At 42.6% G+C, this 23975-nt stretch overlaps 1 protein-coding gene and 1 long non-coding RNA gene across 5 annotated transcripts in view; one reads left to right on the top strand and one right to left on the bottom strand.

The window, feature by feature from the left end:
* Positions 1–7947, bottom strand: part of LOC139245734 (uncharacterized) — a 50835-nt gene extending 42888 nt beyond the window's left edge. The window contains exon 1 of the long non-coding RNA XR_011590077.1: positions 7830–7947. This is a non-coding gene — a long non-coding RNA (uncharacterized lncRNA). The remainder of the gene's footprint in view (positions 1–7829) is intronic.
* The window catches only part of ap1ar (adaptor related protein complex 1 associated regulatory protein), a 143890-nt gene extending 125830 nt beyond the window's left edge, over positions 1–18060 (top strand). For all 4 annotated transcript variants that reach the window (XM_070871259.1, XM_070871255.1, XM_070871265.1 and 1 more), the window contains one exon: positions 17536–18060. In XM_070871259.1, coding sequence (XP_070727360.1) covers positions 17536–17801 — 266 coding nt within the window. In that variant the 3' untranslated portion in view covers positions 17802–18060. The remainder of the gene's footprint in view (positions 1–17535) is intronic.
* Positions 18061–23975: the final 5915 nt, after the last annotated feature.

Below are 23975 nucleotides of genomic sequence, written 5' to 3'. Positions count from 1 at the left end.
AATAGCAGAGGCTCTGACCATCATTTTCCAGTCCTCTCTGGCTTCAGGTGTGGTGCCAGAGGACTGGAGGACTACTAATGTGGTATCTTTGTTTAAGAAGGGAGAAAGGGATTGACCGAGTAATTATGGGCCAGTCAGCCTAAACTCAGTTGTGGGAAAATTATTGGGAGAAAATCCTGAAGGACAGGATAAATCTACATTTAGAAAGACGCGGGTTAATCAGGGACAGTCAGCTCAGATTTGTTAAGGGAAGGCCACGTCTGACTAACTTGATTGAATTTTTCAAGGAGGTAACCAGGAGGGTCGATGAGGGCAGTGCGTATGATGCAGTGTTTATGTATTTAGCAAAGCTTTCGATAAGATCTCACATGGCACAATGGTCACGAAAGTAAATGCCCATGGGATCCAGGGCAAAGTGGCAAGTTGGATCCAAAATTGGCTCAGACAGGAAGCAAAGGGTAATGGTTGATGGGTGTTTTTGTGACTGGAAGGATTCCGCAGTGGCTCAGTGCTAGGTCCCTTGCTTTTTGTGGTATACATCAATGATCTAGACTTGAATATAGTGGGTATGATTAAGAAGTTTGCAAATGATACAAAAATAGGCTATGTGATTGATAATGAAGAAGAAAGCTGCGGACTGCAGGAAGATATCAATCAACTGGTCAGGTGGGCAGGACAGTGGTAAATGTAATTTAATCCAAAGTGGTGTGAGTTAATGCATTTGGGGAGGGCTAACAAGGAAAGGGAATACATTAAATGGTAGGACATTGAGAAGTGTAGAGGAACAAAGGGACCTGGGAGTACATGTCCATAGATCCCTGAAGGTAGCAGGCCAGGTAGATAAGGTGGTTAAGAAGACATATAGAATGCTTGCCTTTATTAGCCAAGGCATAGAATACAAGAGCAAGTGGATTATGCTTGAACTGTATCAAACACTGATTAGGCCACAGCTGGAGTACGGCGTGCAGTTCTGGTCACCGCTTTATAGGAAGGACGTGATTGCACTGGAGAAGGTACAGAGTAGATTTACCAGGATGTTGCCGGGAGTGGAGAATCTTAGCTATGAAGACAGATTGGATAGGCTGGGTTTGTTTTCCTTGGAACAGAGGAGGCTGAGAGGAGACCTCATTGAGGTGTATAAAATTATGAGCGGCCTAGATATAGTAGATAGAAAGGGCCTATTTCTCTCAGCAGGGGATATAAATTGAAAGTAATAGGGAGAAGGTTTTAAAGGGGATTTTTGGGGAAATTTCTTCAGAGTTGTGGGGGTTTGGAACTCACTGCCTGAAAGGGTGGTAGGGGCAGAAACCCTCAGCATATTATACTTGGATGTGTACTAAAAGTGCCGTAATCTGCAGGGTTACGGACCTAGAGCTAGAAAGTGGTATTAGGCTGGATAGCCTCTTGTTGGCCGGCGCGGACACGATGAGCCAAAATGGCCTCCTTCTGTGCTGTAAACTTCTATGATGCTATGAGTTGGTGTATGTGCACCCTGTCGGATCATAGCCATTCATGGTCGGGCTTGAAAGCACTTCAAAACAATTTGAGGGGAAGTTATGTGTCACAGCTGCTCAATACACTACGTTGCATTTGTATCTTCACACTTCACTTGAAGAATAATGTGAAGTAATGGAAGGATTTAACAACAACAATTTGTATTTATATAGCGCCTTTAACGTAGTAAAATGTCCCAAGCATTTTGCAGGAGCTTTATCAAGCAAAATTTGACACCAAGCCACATAAGGAGGTATTGGGGAAGATGACCGAGTTTGGTCAAGGAGATAGGTTTTAAGGAGCATCTTGAAAGAAAGAGAGGTAGAGAGCCGGAGAGGTTTCGGGAGGAAATCCCAGAGTTTGGGGCTTTGGCAGCTGATGGCCTGGCCACCAGTGGTGAAGTGATTCAAATCAGGGATGCTCAACAGGCCAGAATTGGAGGAGTGCAGATATCTGCGGCCTGTCGGGTTGGAGGAGATTAGATGTAGGGAGGGGCGAGGCCATGGAGGGATTTGAAAACAAGGTTAAGAATTTTTTAATCGAGGTGTTGCTTAGCCGGATGCCAATATAGGTCAGCAAGCGCAGGGTGATGGATGAACGGGACTTTGTGCGAGTTAGGACAAAGGCAGCAGAGTTTTGGATGACCTCAATTTTATGGAGGGTGGGAGGTCGGCCAGGAGTGTGTTGTAATAGTCAAGTTTAGAGGTAACAACGGCATAGATAAGGGTTTAAGCAGCAGATAAGCTGAGGCGGGGGTGAAGTCAGGCAAGGTTACGGAAGTGGAAATAAGCGTTCTCCGTGATGGCCCAGATATGTCGTGGGAAGCTCATCTTGGGGTCAAATATGACTCCAAGGTTTCAAACAGTCTGGTTCAACCACACAGTTGCTAGGGAGAGGGTTGGAGTCAGTAGCTAGGGAATGAAGGATATTTCTGTTCATCCATTACTAGATGTAGGACAAGCAGTCTGAAGATTTTGAGACTGGAGGCGTCGAGCGAGGTGGTAGTGAGGTAGAGCTAGGTGTCATCAGCGTACATGTAGAAACTGACGCTGTGTTTTTGGATGATGTTGCCAAGGGGCAGCAGATAAATGAGAAATAGGAGGGAGCCAAGGATAGATCCTTGGGGGACACCAGCGGTAAATGGTGCGGGAGTGAGATGAGAAGCCATTGCAGGTGTTTCTCTGGCTATGACTGAATAGATCAGAATGAAACCAGGCGAGTACAGTCCCACTCAGCTAGACGACGGTGGCGACGTGTTTGAGGAGGAAAGCATGGTCAACAATTTCAATGGCTGAAGACAGGACAAGGAGGGATAGTTTACCTTTGTCACTGTCACATAGAATGTCAGGTCGGTCGGTCTTATGGGCAAGCTGTGCTCAGAAAGGGCATATGGGGAGATAGGAGAGAAACTGAAGAATGATGAGAATTCAGGGCTAGTGTAAGGGGGATCCTTAGAGGAAGTTTGGCCTGGTAGGCAGAGGTATTTTTGCAGATGAGAGCAAGACCCGATTGTGCTTTATTTGGTCCAGCCAGAATGGCTAAACCAGTTGTCACAGGTTAATTAACAGTCTGACAGGCTGCAACATGACACTTCTGCCATGTCTGGAACCATCTTAATGCCTACTGGTACGGTGGCTAGTCTTAATTGGCAGGAGGGTTTTATGGGCTCCCACAAACCATATAATGAGGGTGGCAACCAATGTTTTTTTGTACTGAGTGGGCTATGAACTCCTTTTGAGCGTGACCTTTTTTGTCCTTGGGTAAATTTTACGACAACAACAACGACAGCAACCATTTAAAAGCATATATACAGGAATGCCACATTGCCACCCCACCATCTCAAATCATGAGACAATCAGACATGGGTCTACAAAAGTTGAACATAACTTCTCGGCTTTAGAATTTCATTCCTCTAGCAATGAACCCCAATGCTTTATTTACACTTCTGTGGCTTATTTAGCCTTTGTTACTACTTTTGATGATTTGTGAATGTCTACCCCAAGATCTCTCTGCACCTCTACTCTATTTAGACTTTTATTTTCCAAGGAGTAGGAAGCCTCCTTATTCTTCCTACCAAAATGTACCACCTCAGTTATCTATATTGAAATTCATCTATCATTTACATGCCCATTCTGCAAGTTTGATTATGGTAGAATTAATTAAAAACTTTTACAAACATGTACAAACTTTTTTTAAATTATTTGTCAGAAATGACTGGGGTATAAAAGAACTGCATAATAATGCATTAACACTTCAGAAATGTCACTCAGTTACACGGTTGTGCATCAACAAACAATCCCAAAGCCCAAGGTGAGCTGAAAGGCATATCTATTCATGTAATTTGTACTAATTTTAAAGTTTACAATGTATTAGCCCATCCCTCATGTCACTATAGCAATGGTTCAGGGGCAGCAGCTTTCCTATGGCGCTGATGTGCTGGATGTTCACATAAGTAATTCGAATATTATTCACAATGCAGCCAGACACCCAACAAATATAAAGTGTTGTAGCTCTTTAGTTCACAGTAATGAAAAGAATTCAACTCCATTAGTAAATGTTGTCTTCTTGAACCAACACACATTCCATGTCAGAAATGCAGCACTTATTCACAAGTGCAGGAAAACACATTCACAATTTGTGTACCCGAATTAAAAACAAAAAGCAGGAAAAGCTATGATTTTACGGAAATAAACATTCGGTCTTCCTTCCTGGACAGAAGAACTAATCAGATTGACTTGGAAATGTTCACTAGTATGGTGATGTAAAGATGTTAATTTACAAATTTTGCTTCTATTGTTTTGCTCTCCAACATTCTCCACATTATTAATTCCTGCTCAAGAGTAAGGAAGTCTGGAGTACTGTGCACAGTTTTGGTTTCCTTATCCAAGGATGGTTATACTTGCCTCAGAGGCGGTGCAACAAAGGTTCAGTAGATTGATTCCTAGGATGAGAGGGTTGTCCTGTGAGGAGAGATGGAGTAGATTGGGCCTTTTTACTCTCCGGAGCTGAGAAGAATGAGTGGTGATCTCATTGAAACATACAAGACTCTAAGGGGGATTGTTTCCCCTGGCTGGAGAGTCCAGAACTAGAGGGGCATAGTCTCAGGATAAGGAGTCTGCCACAGTATGGTTGAATTTGTAATACAGATTGAGGGTGAGGACGTAGTGTCTCAAACGAATGTACTATGCTTAAACAAAGGGGACTACAGTGGGATGAGGGCAGAGTTGGCTAAAATAGACTGGGAACACAGACTAAACGGTGGCACAGTTGAGGAACAGTGGTGGACTTTTAAGGAGCTCTTTCATAGTGCTCAACAAAAATATATTCCAGTGAAAAAGAAGGGCGGTAAGAGAAGGGATAACCAGCCGTGGATAACCAAGGAAATAAAGGAGAGTATCAAATTAAAAACCAATGCGTATAAGGTGGCCAAGGTTAGTGGGAAACTAGAAGATTGGGAAAATTTTAAACGACAGCAAAGAATGACTAAGAAAGCAATAAAGAAAGGAAAGATAGATTACGAAGGTAAACTTGCGCAAAACATAAAAACAGATAGTAAAAGCTTTTACCGATATATAAAACGGAAGAGAGTGACTAAAGTAAATGTTTGTCCCTTAGAAGATGAGAAGGGGGATTTAATAATGGGAAATGTGGAAATGGCTGAAACCTTAAACAATTATTTTGCTTCGGTCTTCACAGTGGCAGACACAAAAACCATGCCAAAAATTGTTGGTCACGGGAATGTGGGAAGGGAGGACCTTGAGACAATCACTATCACTAGGGGGGGTAGTCCTGGACAGGCTAATGGATCTCAAGGTAGACAAGTCCCCTGGTCCTAATGAAATGCATCCCAAGGTATTAAAAGAGATGGCGGAAGTTATAGCAGATGCATTCGTTATAATCTACCAAAATTCTCTGGACTCTGGGGAGGTACCATCGAATTGGAAAGCAGCTAATGTAACAAATAAAAAATCCAAAATTTGCAGATTACACAAAGATTAGTGGGAAAGCGGGTTGAGTAGAGGACACGGAGAGGCTGCAAAGAGATTTAGATAGGTTAAGCGAATGGGCTAAGGTTTGGCAGATGAAATATAATGTCGGAAAATGTGAGGTCATCCATCTTTGGGGGGGGGAAAAAAAACAGTAAAAGGGAATATTATTTGAATGGGGAGAAATTACAACATGCTGCGGTGCAGAGGGACCTGGGGGCCCTTGTGCATGAAACTCCCAAAAAGTTAGTTTGCAGGTGCAGCAGGTAATCAGGAAGCCGAATGGAATGTTGGCCTTCATTGCAAGAGGGATGGAGTACAAAAGCAGGGAGGTCCTGCTGCAACTGTACAGGGTATTGGTGAGGCCGCACCTGGAGTACTGCATGCAGTTTTGGTCACCTTACTTAAGGAAGGCTTTGGAGGGGGTACAGAGACGATTCACTAGGCTGATTCCGGAGATGAGGGGGTTACCTTATGATGATAGATTGAGTAGACTGGGTCTTTACTCGTTGGAGTTCAGAAGGATGAGGGGTGATCTTATAGGAACATTTAAAATAATGAAAGGGATAGACAAGATAGCGGCAGAGAGGTTGTTTCCACTGGTCGGGGAGACTAGAACTAGGGGGAAACAGTCTCAAAATACGGGGGAGCCAATTTAAAACCGAGTTGAGAAGGAATTTCTTCTCCCAGAGGGTTGTGAATCTGTGGAATTCTCTGTCCAAGGAAGCTTTTGAGGCTAGCTCAGTGCATGTATTCAAATCACAGATAGATAGATTTTTAACCAATAAGGGAATTAAGGGTTATTGGGAGCGGGCGGGTGGGTAAGTGGAGCTGAGTCCACGGCCAGATCAGCCATGATCTTGCTGAGTGGCAGAGCAGGCTCGAGGGGCTAGATGGCCTCCTCCTGTTCCTAATTCTTATGTTCTTATGTTCTTATTTGGTACTGAGATGAGGAGGAATTTCTTCACTCAAAGGTTTGTGAATCTTTGGATTTCTCTCACCCAAAGGGCTATGGATGCTCAGTCGTTGAGCATATTCAATGCTGAGATTGATAGATTTTTGGCTTCAAAAGGAATCTAGGGATATGGGGATAGGGCAGGAAAGTGGAGTTGAGGTCAAAGATCAGCCATAATATTGCATGATGGAGCAGGCTCGAAGGGCTGTATGGCCTACTCCTCCTATTTCTTATGTTCTTCTATTCTTAAGCAGAGTGTTTCAGCCTTTGCATGTTAAAATTGGGGACCAAAGTGAATGGCCCAAAAACTGGTGTCAAATCAAACAGTTGATCCCAAAGCATTTGAGCCATAATCAAAGGGTAGCAGTTATATTTGGAGTAAGTACTGCAGAATCATTGGCATCACTGGCACAAGTTTTTTCTTTAAGGGCCAATCAAGTCCCTTGTAAAGGGGCTGATTTTCTGTTAATGCTTGCATTTTTGGCTAAATGTTTGGACCCTCCGGCTAATGGCTTGTTTGGCTGGGTACTGCCTGCTTTGAATTAGGAAATTCCTGGCATCAGGGACGATTTTTGGGGTAGATGGAAGTTCTTCTCAAACAAGTCCCAACAGAAACTACCAACAAAGACTGAGACCTGTTGGATCCATGTCCTGATACAATTTCTGGCCACTTAAAAGTACTTCCAGGAGACTTATCAGTGTGGCCAATAGCCCTGCAGATTAGTAAAATAATGTTTCTTTAACTTACACTACGCTTGTTACCGGCCAGGATTCATGCTGACGAGCACTCTGGTTGCTGAGGTACAGACTGACTTGTCTTTCTTTGACTGTCTAATAACCTGCTCGGGCCACACTTGCACTCGCGCAGCACATTGAAGCTTTGCACCGGCGACACTGACTGGAGGCGGCAGCTGCGATAACCGCTCCTCACTCTCAGCCATCTAATTGGCAGGCCAGTCTGATTGGCAGACCAGTCTAACCACTGACGTGCGTTGGGAGGGTCCTGCCTTCGCTTTGCATTGATTGGCCAGCGAACCCTGGTTGAGAGAACCCGCAAACACACATCAGTGGCTGGACAGGCCTGCCAATCACACAGCCTGCCAGTCACACAGCTGCCAGTGAGGTGTGGTTACCACGCAGTTGCCTGCCTTGAGTCAACGTCCCCGGCGCGAGGCTTCACTGTGCCGCGGGAGCACGAGTGCGCTACCCGTTTATTTACCTTCACAACCCAATCAAGAGTGCTGCGCGGTCGTACGCGCGCAACTTGGGGAATAGTGGCAGCAACCCATACCCACCAAACATGAGTATCCCATTGGATTAGAATTCAGAGTCGGAGCTTCAGCCCTCACTCCCTGGGCCCAACATTGCCCAAGCCGTTTTGTCGGCGCACTGACCTCGAGCGTGCCGACTTTGCACGGTGGAAACGGCGGCGGGAAAAACTCGCCCCATCCTGGCCGTTGTTGATAGCCCCCGGAGTCCTGGCATGGCGTCGATGGTGAAGTGGGGGGGGGGCGGAGCCAAATCCCCGCGCCGAAAACAGTGGCCGCGCATGCGCAGTGGTGCCGGCCCCGCTGTGCGCGCATGCGCAATCGAAAGAAAACGTGGCATTCTGCCATTTTTAAAGAGCATCGCAGCCGGTTGCTCGGCGGGCTCTTCCTCTCCCAACGCGCAGAACCAGCAGCTTCTCCGGTTGCTCGGTGGGCTCTCTCTTCCTCTCCTCCTCCTCCTCCCTCCCCCCCGGATGAAACGCGCAGACCCAGTAGCTGCAACTTCTCCGGTCCACAAACTTGCACTTCTCCGCTGCGTCTTCCCTCCCCTATCCCAGGCCGAATGGCCTCGCGCACAGGCCGGCCCGCTGCCTTTCCCGGGCAGACTTTAAAGATAAGGTAGGATTTACTTTTTTTATTGTATTTTATTGGTTTGAGCTTTCCCTTAATGTTTGCTGCTTGGTTGTTGAGGTCCTCTCCAGTTCCCTTCCCTCCCCTATCCCTGCCCTAATTTCTGCTGAATGTACGCTGCTTTTTCTTCACTGCCCACAATGTTTTTCAGAGCTGGTCACATACGCTGACCTCAGTGGATTTGGAGTACATTTTTGCTGGCCATAGTGGCATAAATGGCCAATACTGTCGTAAATGTCTGGGAACGCCCCCTTTTAGAAAAAAAAACTGACCTAAAAAAAAATCGTACCTAACTGACTTACTCTGGAGCAAATTTTGGGGGGGAAATGACATTTTCTAACTTACGCCAGAAAAAACAACTTACTCCAAAAAAAATTGATGCACGTCATGGACAATGTTGGGCCCCCATAGAAGTACTGTTTTCACTCTGTTCCCACCTCACTCCAATTCCGTGCGCACTCTGGTATACTCTTTTCTGATGTTTTCATGTCTCAAAGCAAGCTAGACCATTTCTAATTCCTTATATACTGTGACAGAAAGACAGAAACCAGTACTACAATAAACAAGTATACTATTTGTCAATCACCTCCAAATTTAATTTGGGTCGGGGGTTGTCGTACCCTCACTTGTTTCCCCTCTGCCATCCATCATAGATTTCACAGTGTAGGTCTGCGGAGAGCATTTTATTTTTATATTTACTGAGGTCAAGACTTTAGGGAGTCCTGGTCATTGTTTATGTTGTAAGGAGAGGGCTTTTAAGTAATTTTTTACTAAGTAGCATAAAATGTAATGGCTAAAACATTTTTTACAGTAATGAACTGTCTCGGATCCAGTGGTGAAATATCCTGAGTGATACCAACACTTTTCAATTCTGTGAACAAAAAACATCGTCCCATTGAGCAAACCAGCTTTTTTAAATTCAAGGGAGCAATTCTGCTAGTTAAAGCAAAGAAACAAATCATTCTGATCGATTGATTAAAGACCCATTTGATCTTTGAGTAAATGGAACATGTAATTAAAATGTTGCTGCGATATTTTATACCAGTATAAATAAAGCAAAATTAAACTTGTTGCTCCAACATGTAACGATTGCCCTTTTACTAACTGACCCATTGAGTTTCTTAATTTTTGGTTTCATACAAGAAGTGACCATTCTTGAAATAGCATGTGCGGTAATAACTAGTTCCTTTTTCCAAAAAAAGAGAACTAACTAAAGTAGTGAAGTTAATCCTTTTACTTCATATTCAGTTTTGTTTTGTCCTGTTATGGTACCTTTACTGGTTATTTATTGAAATGAGATTGGTCCTGCTAGTAGCTCCCCACCACACCTGGCCCAACCAGCAAGAAGCTCAATTCTCTCAATTGGAATGGCAATTAAGATTGGGGATCTGAATTTACTCCGAATAAAATTACCCCCTTCTGCAGGAGTGAATTGTCTTCCTTTTCTCCCCCTACTCTAATTTATTACTGCATATTTTTCTGCAGTTGACTATCATTGGGAATAAATTATGTTTGGTGTCAGGTTGGTGACACTATGCCTGGAACACTACAGTTAGTAGACACTCTAAAACATTGGCCTCTATCACCCCCCGGAGGGGTTAAAGGTGTAAATACGGGGGGCTGTGTTCCCAACATACTTTTTGTATGACGACGGATATCTGGGCGCGGTGGGACATATTTAAAATTTAAATCTGGCTCCCACACTGCAATTGGGAGCCTGTTTTAAAATGTACTGCTGCTATATGTGTTTCCCAGAGGTCGGAAAACCTGACAGTGAAAGGCAGGCAGGAGCTGTCAGCTGCACAAAGTAAATGCATTTTTCAGCACACCTCCGGCCCCTCAATGAAGCCTTCAGCACTTCAGCCTCCCCCCTGCTGATCACAGCCTCTTTATTTTCCCCTCCTTTCCCTCAAACGATTGTTGTTGACCGTCACTAGGGGTCCCCAACTGCAGTCTCCTGCCATTAGTTTTCCCTCCCACTTGCCCGCCAGACTATCAATTCTGCCAGCAGGATCTCCATGTCCCCAGGTTCTTTAGCTGTTTTCGGCCTCCCCCTGCAAATATCAGGGTCATTATCTTTGGGACCCATGCTTGATCTACTGACTTTTTAATGAAAGGTGTTGTTGTAGATTGAGGTCTGCCATGAATACCTTCTTGGGTTCTGTGGCATTAGTTGCTCTTTTAAATAGTCAGTGTGTTACTTTTATAGAAATTGACTCTCAGTGCCCTATAGGTACTCGTACAATAGCATCCCCTTGTAAACTGGATTGGATATTTGTGTCCTATCACACAAATGTTTCTTCAAATTTCCGAACCAAGCAAACACTTTGAAAACCTTGATATGAATTGTTGTTACTTTATTTCACAGTGAGCAATAGCTATCATCAGATTCACTTGGTTCAAACAGTGCAATATATGCTCACATAATGATTAAAAAAAGAAAGATCACACCTTGCTTCCCCATGTCAGTGGGTTGTCTTGCTCTTTTACAAGATGTCTTCTTGCCTGTACCATCAGCACTTTTTCTACTTTGAGCCTGCCTAAAGCTTTTGTAGCTCTCTATTCAAAAACTGGACTGCCCTCATAGCCTTTCCAATTCTCTGAAAATGCTTCTGTCTCTTACTCTCTTTTTTTTTTAATGAAGCTAAAAAAATGCTTATTGATTAGTCTCTGGGAAAAAACAACTTCCATTTAGCGCATTTGACCACCTTTAGCTCGGTGCTTTTTTTAAACATGGGGGAATGCATTTTGCTTAACCATCTAAACATTAAAAGTAGCTTTTTTTCACCCAAATGGTCAAAAAATTCCTGAAATGTGACAAGTGTATTTTATATTTTCTTTAAGTAAATTTCAAACAATGATGGTGTTGAGCAGTGTTGAGGACCACAAATTTACCCACTAACCTGGTTTGTAGATTCTGCAATCTGAAATAAAAATAGGAAATGCTGGAAATCTCAGCGGGTCAGGCAGTATCTGTGGAGAGAAACTGAGTTAGCATTTCAGATCGATGACCCTTCATCAGAACCTTGTTTGTAAGTTGCTTTTCCTCTCTGATGTAAGTGTTCTAATTAATACAATGTGTAGTGCCACAGCACAAATAGTAGAGGTGTGGCGTCAGCCGATTACAAAGTCTAATGATGCTTCTCTAAATAGAGGGAGAATTGGAGGCAAATCTGTGACAAAAATGATGTTTTTTTTGACTTGATTTAGCTTGGTGGAGTTCCTTTTAAATCTAGTCACAAACAAAAGCATTTTAAAAGCCAGCTTCTGCCAGATTCTTGAACCAAGCTTACTCAATGCAAATATTTCAATTTTTGTTCTGCCGCCTGCAGAGCTCGAGAGGGAAATAGTTGCTTTGAGCAAACTGACTCTCTCCATTGAATTACATATTTTAATGCCATTTATTTTAAAATATGCAGTTATTTACAAATCCAGGAAGTCTCAGTACAGGTTGAAACTCCCTTATCCGGCACCACCCCTCGTTCGGAACCGTTCCCCGGCGTCGGGTGGCACATGCACCGAATGCGGCCAGTCAAAATCCTCAAAATATCAATGTAAAAAAAACCGTGGCCATTTACACTTGAAGACCCACAATAAATTTACTCAAAATATCAATGTAAAAAAATTTGCCGAACTTCGGAGCCAATACCTCAGGGGTCCGCCGACATCTTCGGGGCCCGACGGCCCTCCAACAACACTCTGACTGACAATCGTTCCAGCCAATCGACGCGCACACACACTGAAAACTCGTAACCTCCCCTTATCCGGAAATATCCCTCATTCGGAACAGGCAGGGTCCCGAGGCTTCCGGATAAGAGGTGTTCAACCTGTAGCTGTTTTCTGGTATGTTTAAGGAGCTTTAGCTGCTCAAATGAGATTTGGTTTGAAATTAAGCCAGCATCCATTCCCACAGTGGTAAGAAAAGCAGAAAGCAAACATTGTGCATATAAAAGTGTTGTATAAAAGAATATTAGGATGCACCCTTTTATTTTCCTTTCAAAGCTAGATTTTTGCTGTATTTATGTCACCCAAGTTTTTTGCTTGATCACCTTTTGTAAAATAAATTTGCTTCATTTACATTTAAAACAAGATCCTAATTAATCGAAAGGTTTGTCTGTTAGTTTTCTTGGGGCACATTTGCGAGTATCTTAGCCGTGCCATCGAAGTATGATTTCAGCAAAGACATAGGGAGTTACGGCTCACCTGTGAGTGATCTGAATTGTGGAGGGTGAAGAAAATTTGGAGTAAGGACAGAGAAGACACAAAATTTTACAGTCCAGACGAGGACATATTAACTTTTGGCCAAGGATCACAGCTCCAAGCAATGATTTGAACAAGAACTGATCTCAAACCCATATTAAGGTACTGACTGGATTAAAAAGAGGTTTGCCAACTTTTGCCAAGTCCAAAACCAGATTGCAAAAGGACTGGTACAAGGTTTGATGTACCATGTCGTCTAGTAAGTTGCGCAGAAATAATTTAAATGCTGTCTATCTGCACACGTCAACAGCAATTTATTTTTCTAATCACTATTAGCGATAAGTAAACCTAATTATTGAATTCAATTCAAATCCGGACTAGCTGTAATGGAGGCACATGAGGCCCCACAGTTGGAGCATGAGCCATACTGAGAATGCTGGCAGTATAGTGCAGTATTGATATTGGTTTGCAAACACATTGTCTTACCGTCCTTTCAACTGGCAATGGTCTATTGGAGAGGGTTAGCAATAATATTGATACCATGCTTAGCACTTTCGTAGAATGCACATAGAATTAAAAAGTCATGTTACCAATTTATTTTTGAGGTTCTGGTGTACCACTGTTTGTGCCATGGCATGCAACAAAGTACATTTGAGAGTCCAAGTGAGCAGCCTGTTTTCTCATCTATGCTAATGTCCCTCTGAACTGACATTCCACATACATCAGGAGCCCATAAATAATTGTCCTCGTCTTCACGCAGCAGCGCAACTGAGATTAGGAACTCTAGTATGGGAGTTCAAACCATGCCAACAACCTGTAGAATATTATGGCTTTAATAAAGAAAATGTGCAGGATAGATGATGGGGGTATTGTGATTTACTGAACTGAGTAATGTTTGCGGCAGTTATTCTTGATCAAGACTGACTGACGTGCTGGTTTAACCCAGTAGATCAATGGTACATACATTTAATTACCTATCTATGCAGACATTTTTATATGACATGGTTTGTTTTAATTATGGAAAACATTTTTATACACTTTCATTGGTGGTGGTGGCTATTGTGCATGAAGATGTTTAATGTGCAATGTTTGATGTGACTTGCTGTGCATCACCCCTGTCCTCACTCACTTACATTGGCTCCCAGTCTGGCAATGCCTCAATGTTAAAATTCCCATCCTTGCTTTCAAATCCCTTCATGGCCTTCCCCTCCCTTGTCTCTTTAATCTCCTCTAATTCTGGCCTCTTGAGCATCCTCTATTTTAATTGTGCCATCATTGGTAGTCATGCTTTCAGCTGCCTAGGCCCTAACCTCTGGAATTCCCTCCCTAAACTTTTCTGCCTCTCTTTCCTCCTTTAAGGCACTCTTTAAAAGCTCTTTGACCAAGCTTTTGTTCATTTGCCCTAATATCTCCTTATATGACTTAGCATCAAATTTTGTTCCTGGGGACGTTCTATGTTAAAGATGCTATATAAATGCAAGTTGTTGTTGGAACATTTATGCTGGTTCAAGAAATAAGACGCATGTAATTAAGAGAAATTATCCAGTGATAAAATGTGTAGCACTGAAAATCTGAATAATAGAATGCGTTAAGTACATTGGGCCCAAATTTGCCCAGGAGTTGGTCTGGTTTTTTTTTGGAGCAACTTGATTTTTCTGGAGTATCTTAAAAATCCCCATTCTGCACATTTAATTTGCACCAGTGTAAGTGAGTTAGTTTGGATTTTTTTTTTTCAAAAAGGGACATTACCAGCCACCTAGGCCTATTTTGGCCATTTAAGCCAGTTTGGACAGCTGATAGTTGCTCCAAACTAACTTAGGCCAGCGTTTGTGGCCACACAGAAAATCCTTGCGGAGAGTTAAGAAATCAGCACAGGTAGCCAGAGATGGGGGGGGGGGGGGGGAAACGAAGCACAGAGGACCTTCCAAAGCACTAAATACCTTCACAACAACATTCAAGAAGCATAAAAACCATCAATAATAAATAAATAAAACTTGAGTCCTACGTCGGCCCGGGAAGTCAGCCGGAGAACGCAGCGACTGTAACATGCACCGGCCAGCCCTTCGGCCAGGGCTAGGGACGGGAGAACGCAGCGACTGTAGCATGCACCGGCCAGCCCTTCGGCCAGGGCTAGGGACGGGAGAACGCAGCGACTCTAGCACGCACTGGCAAGCCCTTCGGCTAGGGCTAGGGGCGGTAGGTGGGAAGCCCGGGCGGGAGAGCAGTGAACTGGCCACACGTGCAAGCAGCAGCAGGCTGGGCTCGCAGAAGGAGGCTGGCAGGAGGGAATTTAAAGGGAGGCTGGGAGCACACAGGCTGCAGGAGGGAGCTTAAAGAGGGGCTGGCAGCTCACAGCACTCCTTCAGGCACCAAAAATCAATGAGAAGGCTTTCCCTTTAAAAATGGCCGATTGCCAATGTTATCATCATCATCGGCAGTCCCTTGAAACAAGGATGACTTGCTTCCACGCCAAAAAAGGATGAGTTCACAGGTGTTTCAATGAAGGACCTAATATTTCAGATCCCGAACTACATCCTGAAGGGTGGAAGATGCCTGTGCGTGGATTTTTTTAACGTGTGGTGGCCATTGCACACCAGACACCACATGGGCTTGGCAGAGCTCGGCCTTGATCCAGCCCCCATTGCGCATGCGCAATGCTGCCGGTGCTATTACAGACGCTGGGCCCTAGCCCCGCCCCCTGCTGGCTCTCTTTCAGCAGCACGGCCCTAGTTCCGCCCCCCGCTGTGCTTACCATGCCACGCCAAGGCCGAGGATGGTCCACAGAGTGGGGAGAATACGGCGCTACATTTTCGGCGCAGTTTTGGGAGCAGAAAGTCGGCACACCTCGGGTAAGTGCACCGAAAAAACTGGAGGGCCAAATTTGGGCCCATTAAATGTAGAGAGCAAAATGATTTTATGATTATGGATTTATGACAGTATCTGCTGTGTAATTTTTAAATTCAACTTTAGGTCAGTAGAAATCTACATGAAATTATTTAAATGCCTCTGGGAAATTCCCCAAGTAAGTATATAGTTTGATGCAGAAGAATGTGGTTCTGTAATCTAACCATACAACTCCTAACCTAAGTAAACAAATGAAATTATAACCATTTTGAGAGAGATGGTTGTTCATCATTCATGATTAATAAAGTGGAAGTGGCCTGTGAGTCAGTTGCAATCTAAATAGCGACCTAGACAAAGGAACTGCATCCGAACAAGCCAGTGATGAAGTAATATGCATCTGGTGAGTGGCCTGGCTGTTTTACCAGCATAGTGGTGGAAAACAAACAACATGGTGCAAGCCATTCCAACTTGGTGAAATACCACTTGAAACATCCTCGTTTGCTTTACCTTTGTGTGAAACATCTTTTAATTAATTGCTGAACATTCTAATGAAAAAATAAAAGTTATCAGTCACTTTTATTAAAGTTCTTTGGTATGAAGTCCAAAGATCTAATGTCACGATCAGCATGCCTCAGGAATAAAAATATTCTTTCCCAGAAACATGCCATGCATATCTCAACCTTGTTTACAGATCCCTCCATGGCCTTGCCCCTCCCTATCTCTTTAATCTCCTCCAGCCCCACAACCCCCCACCCCCGGGATATCTGCACTCCTCTAATTCTGGCCTCTTGAGCATCCCGGATTATCATCGCTCAACCATTGGTGGCTGTACCTTCAGCTGCTTTGGCCCTAAGCTCTGAAATTCAATCCCTAAACCTCTCCGTCTCGCTAACTCCCTCTCTCCTCCTTTAAAACACTCCTTAAAACCTACATCTTTGACTTCATCTGCCCTAATTTCTCCTTATGTGGCTTGGTATCAAATTTCATTTTATAACGTTCCTGTGAAGTGTCATGGGATGTTTTACTACGTTAAACGCGCTATATTAAAAAAAAAAAGTTGGTGTTATAGATAACCTCTTTTACACTGTATGGGTTGTTCTGTTAGTCTGGTGTATGATGACTATCAATCAATAGGTGTTTAGTTAATCTAAATGAATCCAATCACTAACATATCAAGGATCCTTGCCGGCCCCCCCCTTCCTATTTCTCATGTACACCCTGTCACTCGACGACATCCAAAAACACAATGCCATATTCCACATGTATGCTGACAATACCCAGCTCCACCTCTCTCAACCCCTCCACTGCTTATGATTTGTCATGCTGCTTGTCTCAACCCAGTATTGGATGAGCAAAAATTTCCTCCAATTAAATATTGGCAAGACCAAAGCTATTCTCTGTTCCCTAGTCACCGATTCCATCCCCTTCCCTGTCCACTATCTGAGGCTGAACTAGACTGTTTGTAACCTCACCATCTTATTTGATCCCGAGCTGAGTTTCTGATTCCACATCCTCTTCAGGGCCACCTATTTCCAACCTGTAATATCGCCAGTTTCCACCCCTGCCTCAGCCCATCTGGTGCTGAAACCTTCAATGCTTTTGTTACTGCCAGACTTGACTATTCCAATACCTTCCTGGCCAGCCTCCAATCGTCCATCTTCCCATAAACTTGAGCTCATCCAAAACTGTGCTGCTCATAACCACATTCGTACCAAGTCCCATTCACCAATCATCCCTGTGCTCACTGACCTACATTGACTCCCGGTCCAGTAACTGCTCAAATTTAAAATTCTCATCGTGTTCAAATCTTTCCATGGCCTTGCCTCTCCCTACCTCCTCTCGCCCTACAACCCTCTGAAAACATTTGCTTTCTTCCAATTCTAGCCTCTTGGGCATCCTTGTTTCCTTCACCCCACCATTGGCGGCTGTGCCTTCAGCTATCTAGGCTATAAGCTCTGGAATTCCTTCCCTAAACTTCAAGAACACAATCATTTTCTTTCATTAAATATTGAAATGTAGGATTTAATACCTTTTCTAAGAATGAAGTAGGAAATAATTTCCTTAATGTACCTGCTTTACTATAAAAACTAAGATTCTTAATCCTAGAATTTTTTACTCCCTGGGTTAAAACAAAATGCCTGTTTTTTTTCTTTTCAAGGAATTAATAGAATGATTCCGATGAGAGAACGCTCCAGAACAGAGGAAGATATACTCCAAGCAGCCTTGAGGCACAGCAGCCGTAGACCTGGGAGTAACCCTTTGTCTGCATCAGATGAGTCAACTGGACTAGAATGGGAAAATGATTTTGTCAGTGCTGAGATGGATGATAATGGGAATTCTGAATATGCAGGTTTTGTGAACCCAGTTCTAGAACTCTCTCCTAGCGATGTGAAAAATACAGACAGTGGTCAGCAGGGTAGATAGTGTTCTTGCCAGATAATGTGGATTGGTTGAGACCAAACTTTTAAGATGTTGTATGAATGTATTTCAACTCTAGTAGGATGTTTTACCTTTGAGTGGTGGTCTGACTACATAGACTGCAAAAGAGCACGACTGCTTTGTATCGTGCCAGCACATACAATTTATAATTAAGTGCAATTCTTGTAAACTTTCAGCTTACGAATGAATTTTTTAAGCCATTACCTTGGGTGTTGATTAAAAAGGCTATGTTGTAAAGGAAAAATGTGATGTGAAGTTTAATTGACACAACTTTCTAGCTACAAGATGCATGTTTGTAGGTATTCATTTTTATGAGTCACTGCGGTTCTGATTGTATAAGCAGCAACAAATAAGTGGATACACTGGATTAGTAAACTGGTTTATTGATCAGGTTTGATAACTACCGTTACATTAATATGTAAATATCATGAAGTCCTATGAGATTGAATTTTTTTTTCTTGCATAAAATAACTGAGCCTTGGTTTGTATTAAGTTTGTACTATCTTTACTTTTATTGAGTTATTCTTAGCTGACTGTTAGCTCATATTTCTCCAACAAATGTTTGTTACATGATTTTTTTTTTCAAACATAAATATTCCATCATTGCAGGTCAAGTAAAATTAGTTTGGTTCAGTGATCTATGGATATGTCAACTTCTATATTAATTATGTTGATTTCTGGCCACCTTCTATTCCTGCTACCCCCTCTTTAAATTGGGGAAGTAGGTGGGATAGCAAGAGATAGTTGTTATGTGACTGGGGTTCTGGCAGGCTTTAGCTGAAATAAAGCATTCCTTTAAAGTGAAGTATTCTACAGCCTGACCAAGTATTGCAAAGTTCACAAAAAGAGTGAATTCAGCTTCAGATGTGTGTAGGTTGGGTTTCCAATTTAGGTCACCTGGTATGGAGTCTATATTACTCAGACCAATTTACAGAGAGTGATGGTATAGTGGTTTAACATATTATCTCATCGCCCGCTAACATAGATTCAGATATATCTTGGTATGTATAAATGAAAGCCTCCTTTTTGTGCTAACTGTAGGGGACTTGTGTGAAATAGATTTGGTCAATTTTAATGTACTTCCTACTGGAAAAAGGCCTGTAACACACAATTGCAAATAATCTTGTCACTAAACTGGCATTTAGTGCAGCCACAAGGATGACTGGTATAAGAACTGGAAGTAAAAATGACAGTACAGCGAGGGGGGGCTGTTCTCGGATTGAAGAATAACACCTTGTTGCAGCAGAGTACAAAGGCCTTTACTTTGCACCTGTGCGAAACGTAGCCTGGAAATATTTGAGATCCGGTATCGGTATCAAGTGTTTAGTGTTCTATTCTCCAGCCCTGGCATGTTACTTTAAACACAAGAAAATTCACCAAAAAATTGCTTCCAGTTCTGCGGTTTGCTTTTCAACACAATGTGAAATTATAACACGTTAAAAATAATTCTATATAATTTTTATAAGGAAATGAATTTGTGAGCTAAATATCAGTATCCAGCAACTACAATTTGAAAAGCAAAATACTACAAATGCTGTAAATCTGAAATAAAAACTGGCAATGCTCAGAAGGTCAGAACATCATCTGATGAAAGTCCATCGACCTGAAACATTAACTCAGTTTCTCTCTCCATGGATGCTGCCTGACCTGAGTATTTCCAGCACTTTCTCATAACTACAAATTGAACTTTTTTTGTTCTCCAAAACATTTTCAACTTTTTGATTTGTTTTTAGGCAGACTGACTGGCCTTTTATCTTGCAGATTCTCTGGAATCAAGTCTTGGGAAAAGCTGCACTGTAACAATCTCCATGCTTTTCCTGATTCATATTTCTCCTCTGACACCCATCCCCATAAGCTTGGTGGAGGCTGATGTGGAAAAACTCACTGTGGATGTGGAATAAATACACGCAAAACCAATTCTGCTTGTTCAGCGACACAGCAAGACCCATGAAAAAGAAGTGACATCAGAACTCCAGAAGTTTCACTACACTCAAGAGTCCAGTAGATGATGGGAGAACCAGGGGAAGCAAATAAGTACATGAGGGAGAAGGGAATGGAAGGATGTGTTGATAGTGAGATAAGTAAGTTGGGAAGAGGCTCAGGTGGAGTATAAATGCTAACACAGACCTGTTGGGCCAAATGGGCTGTTTCTGTGCTGTAAATTATATATAACTGTATAATTGTTCAAAATCCATCAGAGCTGCTATATTGGCCTGAGAGTTTATCATAGGACAACATTTTTTGATGTAGTTTTGTTTAATCCTGCAGCCTTGATCATTGGCACAAATTGCATATTCACATTGCACATTTGATTATTTCCATAGTGTGTTAATAAATGTAAACAACCTTGTGAAACACTTTAAAAATATAATGGTGCCTCTTGTAGGCGTGCAATGAACTCTTACTAAAAACGTTCACCATTTTGAATTGTTGTTTGGACTCGGTTGTATTAATTGTCTTCCATTGTACCAGTTTCAGCATAACCAAATGATTTTGTTTAGTGTGTTTTAGCCTCACACTGTCAAATGACTAGTCAAAAAGTGGTGATGTAAAAAGTGATTTTGAATTTTTTTAGTCTAATACACTCATTGCAGACTAATGTATTAACAACTATAGAGTAAATATAAAGATGCATTTAGACAAAAAATACAAAACCCTTTTTAAAATAACCACATTTCAGGAAGAAAATAACTTTAATTTTGTTTTGTAATGATGTAACAATTCTCTCGAAGAAATCTATTGGTCTTATGGCAGTAATGAACTCATAAGGTATTAGTGTGTGTCGCTTTTTAAATACACTCCCAGTTCTGGCAATTGGCTTTCCGTTTGCTTTTTGGGTCAGAGGCATGTAGGGATACAGATGTTCCAGTGATTAGTGAACCTGGACAGGAATCAGTCAAAGAAAGTCACACTGCTCTACATATTAATTAATCAAAGTTACCTTTAATGATTTAAACATTGCACACAGCATTAAAATAGTTCACACAAGCATCAAGCAAATCAATAAATGCATAAAACCTTTTACACCAAGGATCTCAGCATCAAGGCAGGTGTGATTATCTCGTAGCTTTTGAAGTTTGTTCTTGTTCCTGGATGTTTTTCCTCTCGGCTAAGCTTCTTAAGGTTCCTCTGACTGCAGTAAAGAATATGCCATGATGTCCCGTTTTTATGATTTTTGCCAGTTGGGTTGTGAATGAAAGTCGAGAGTTCCTATTTTTGACCACTCTGCTGGATTCATTAATGATGGGCAGTTGGCTGGGCCACTCAACCGTATGAACCCAGGTGCAGCCTTTCTACTGTGCGAACCCAGTGTGTGAAATCTTCTGTAGCCTCTTTGTGTGAAACCAGGTGCTGAATTTTAGTTGTCTTAAAGATTTATGACTGTCCTCAGTACCGTTTTTCCAAGTCAGTTATTTTGAGAACCAAAGACCTGCTCACAGTTTCTGCACATCACTGACTTCGCTGTTTAAATTTACAATATTCAAATGTAATGTCCAAAGGGGCAAAGTTACCCCTTTCCTACAGTCGGTCCTTAAGTGACTCATGTCAGATCTTCCAACTGATTCACTTCATATACCTTGAGCATTGTTCTTAGTTGTTAGATTTTTATCGTTATTTCAGTTTCCACTTATAACGTGTTTGTCATGACATGGCAAAGAAATATTCATTTTGCATATGTTTTTGAATTAGAGGTCTCATCACAGCTTCAAAAATGATCATTAATTCTAGTGTACATTCCATACATATTAAAGCCATGCTAGTCATTTTAACCCATGGGTGTTATTCAACATTATAATACTGTCTCCCACCAGGATTTAGCCCCAAGCATTCGGATATCTTTCTCTCTTTTTTCACCAAATGCATCTAAGAGGTAAAACTTCTATCCAAGACAATTTTGAGACTGAATGATAAAGAAGGATAAATTGATGCTCAAATTGATATATTAGGTGTGTCCCGCCACCCATACCTGCAATCTGAAAGTTGATACTGAGATCAACCACAGTTACCGGGGACAACCTGAAGGCACCCTAGTTGCAACTCATGGGGGAGGTTATTTCAACTTTTTGATTTGTTTTTAGTCAGGCTGATGGGCCTTTTATCTTGTAGATCCTCTGGTATCTGCTGTTGGGAGAACTGCACTGCAGCAGTCTCCATGCATTTCCTGATGTATATTTCTCATCTGGCACCTAACCCCATAATCCTGTTTGGAGGCCTTTTATTTATTTGTTCCTGGGATGTAGGAATGCTGGCAAGGCCAGCATTTATTGCCCATCCTTAACTGCCCTTGAGATGGGGGTGAGCTGCCATCTTGAACCATTGCAGTTCGTGTGGTGAAGGTACTTCCACAGTGCTGTTAGGTAGTGAGTTCCAGGATTTTGACCCAGCAATGATGAATGAATGGCAAATGTATTTCCAAGTCAGGATGGTGTGTAACTTGGAGGTAATGATGTTCCTGTGCACCTGCTGCCCTTGTCCTTCTAGGTGGTAGAGGTCGTGGGTTTGGGAGGTGCTGTCGAAGAAGCCTTGGTGAGTTACTGCAGGGCATCTTGTAGTTCGTACACACTGCAGCCACGATGTGCTTGTGATGGGGGGGGAGTGAATGTTTAAGGTGGTGGATGGGGGTGCCAATCAAGCAAGCTGGTGTCGAGCTTCTTGTGTTGTTGGAGCTGCATTCATCCAGGCAAGTGGAGATTTTTGCCAGTTAGAGAGTGAATTAACGTCAAGAGATCCTATTTTGTGGGTTCATTAATGATGGGTAGTTTGCTGGGTCACGCAAAACCATGTGAATCCAGGTGCAGCCTTTCCATTGTGAGAAACCAGTAAAATCAGAGGGTCATATTATTAGGAATCATGTCACCCTCAATAGGGATGGCATTGATATATTGTCCTCCACGACAATGTTCTAGTTGTTTTATTTTCGTATCATCGGAGAGGGTCTCCTGTCCGTTGGTAGGCAATGGCCAATTGTATTCCGGGTTGGGAAGGACATGGCTTTCCAAAACCAAAGGCGTGCCGTCCTTGACGGTTATTGTATCATTGACTGTTCCTTGTACCAAGATGACGTATTCGGCTAACAGAGATATGTGTCATTTCGACAAGAGGTTGCCAGTGCTGATAATTGCATAAGATCACCAAACAAAGGGATTTTGTTCCTTCAATGGTGGCTACCCTACCATATCTATCGCTTTTTGCACAGCACTTAAAGATTCAAGCATTTCATCTGGATTAATTATCAGTTACATAATCTGCATCTTTGTTAATATCTTAACTTAAGAGTTAAGAGCAGGTGTAGACCATACATTCCCTTGAGCTTGCTCCGCCATTCAACAAGGTCATGGCTGATCTTCGACCTCAACTCTACTTTCCCACCCGATCTCCATCTCGATTTGATGCCGGCAGAGTCCAAAAATCTATCTATCTCAGCCTTGAGTGTACTCAACAACTCAGCATCCACAGCCATCTGGGCTAGAGAATTCCAAAGATTCACAATCCTGAGTGAAGAAATCCCTCCTCATCTCAGTCTTAAATGGCCGACCCCTTATCCTGAGACTATGCCCCCTGGTTCTAGACTCTCTAGCCAGGGAGAAACAACTTCTCAGCATCTACTTGTCAAGCCCCTTCAAACTTGTATGCTTCAATGAGACCATGTCTCATTCTTCTCAACTCCAGAGAATATAGGCCTTTAGCCTTATAATAATACTAATAATCTTCTTTGTCTTTTTACTGAATTGTGACGATCTTTTGTTCAGTCTCGTTGAACAAGAGTTGAATCATCACATTCTAAATTTCTTCTACATTTACGTATCGTGACCGTCTTTGTCAGACACTGGGGGCGTGTACCTATCAGGTATACCTTTGGCCTTGGTCGCCTAGGTCTCTCTTGCAACAGGTGGGTGTAATATGTCACCATCCTTGTCCCATAGCATAGGAGCGATGTGAGTAATCCTTCTCTCCATCTGACTGACCACATCTCCTTTAACTGATTGACATGGAACCATTCATCTTTTCCCTCTCAAGGGGCGACTTTGTACACAGATAGACTAACTTTATCCACAATGGGATAGCTTTGTCCATAAAAAGGATCCACAAATGGCCCTGCGTGTTGGTATATTGCCACAACTGTTTGTCCCACATCCCAATCTACTGCTTTGCCTTTGG

This window comes from Pristiophorus japonicus, chromosome 2 (genome assembly GCF_044704955.1).
Source record: "Pristiophorus japonicus isolate sPriJap1 chromosome 2, sPriJap1.hap1, whole genome shotgun sequence".
Taxonomy (NCBI): domain Eukaryota; kingdom Metazoa; phylum Chordata; class Chondrichthyes; family Pristiophoridae; genus Pristiophorus; species Pristiophorus japonicus.
Note: the sequence above shows the minus strand (reverse complement) of the source record. Positions and strands in the feature narration are given on the sequence as shown.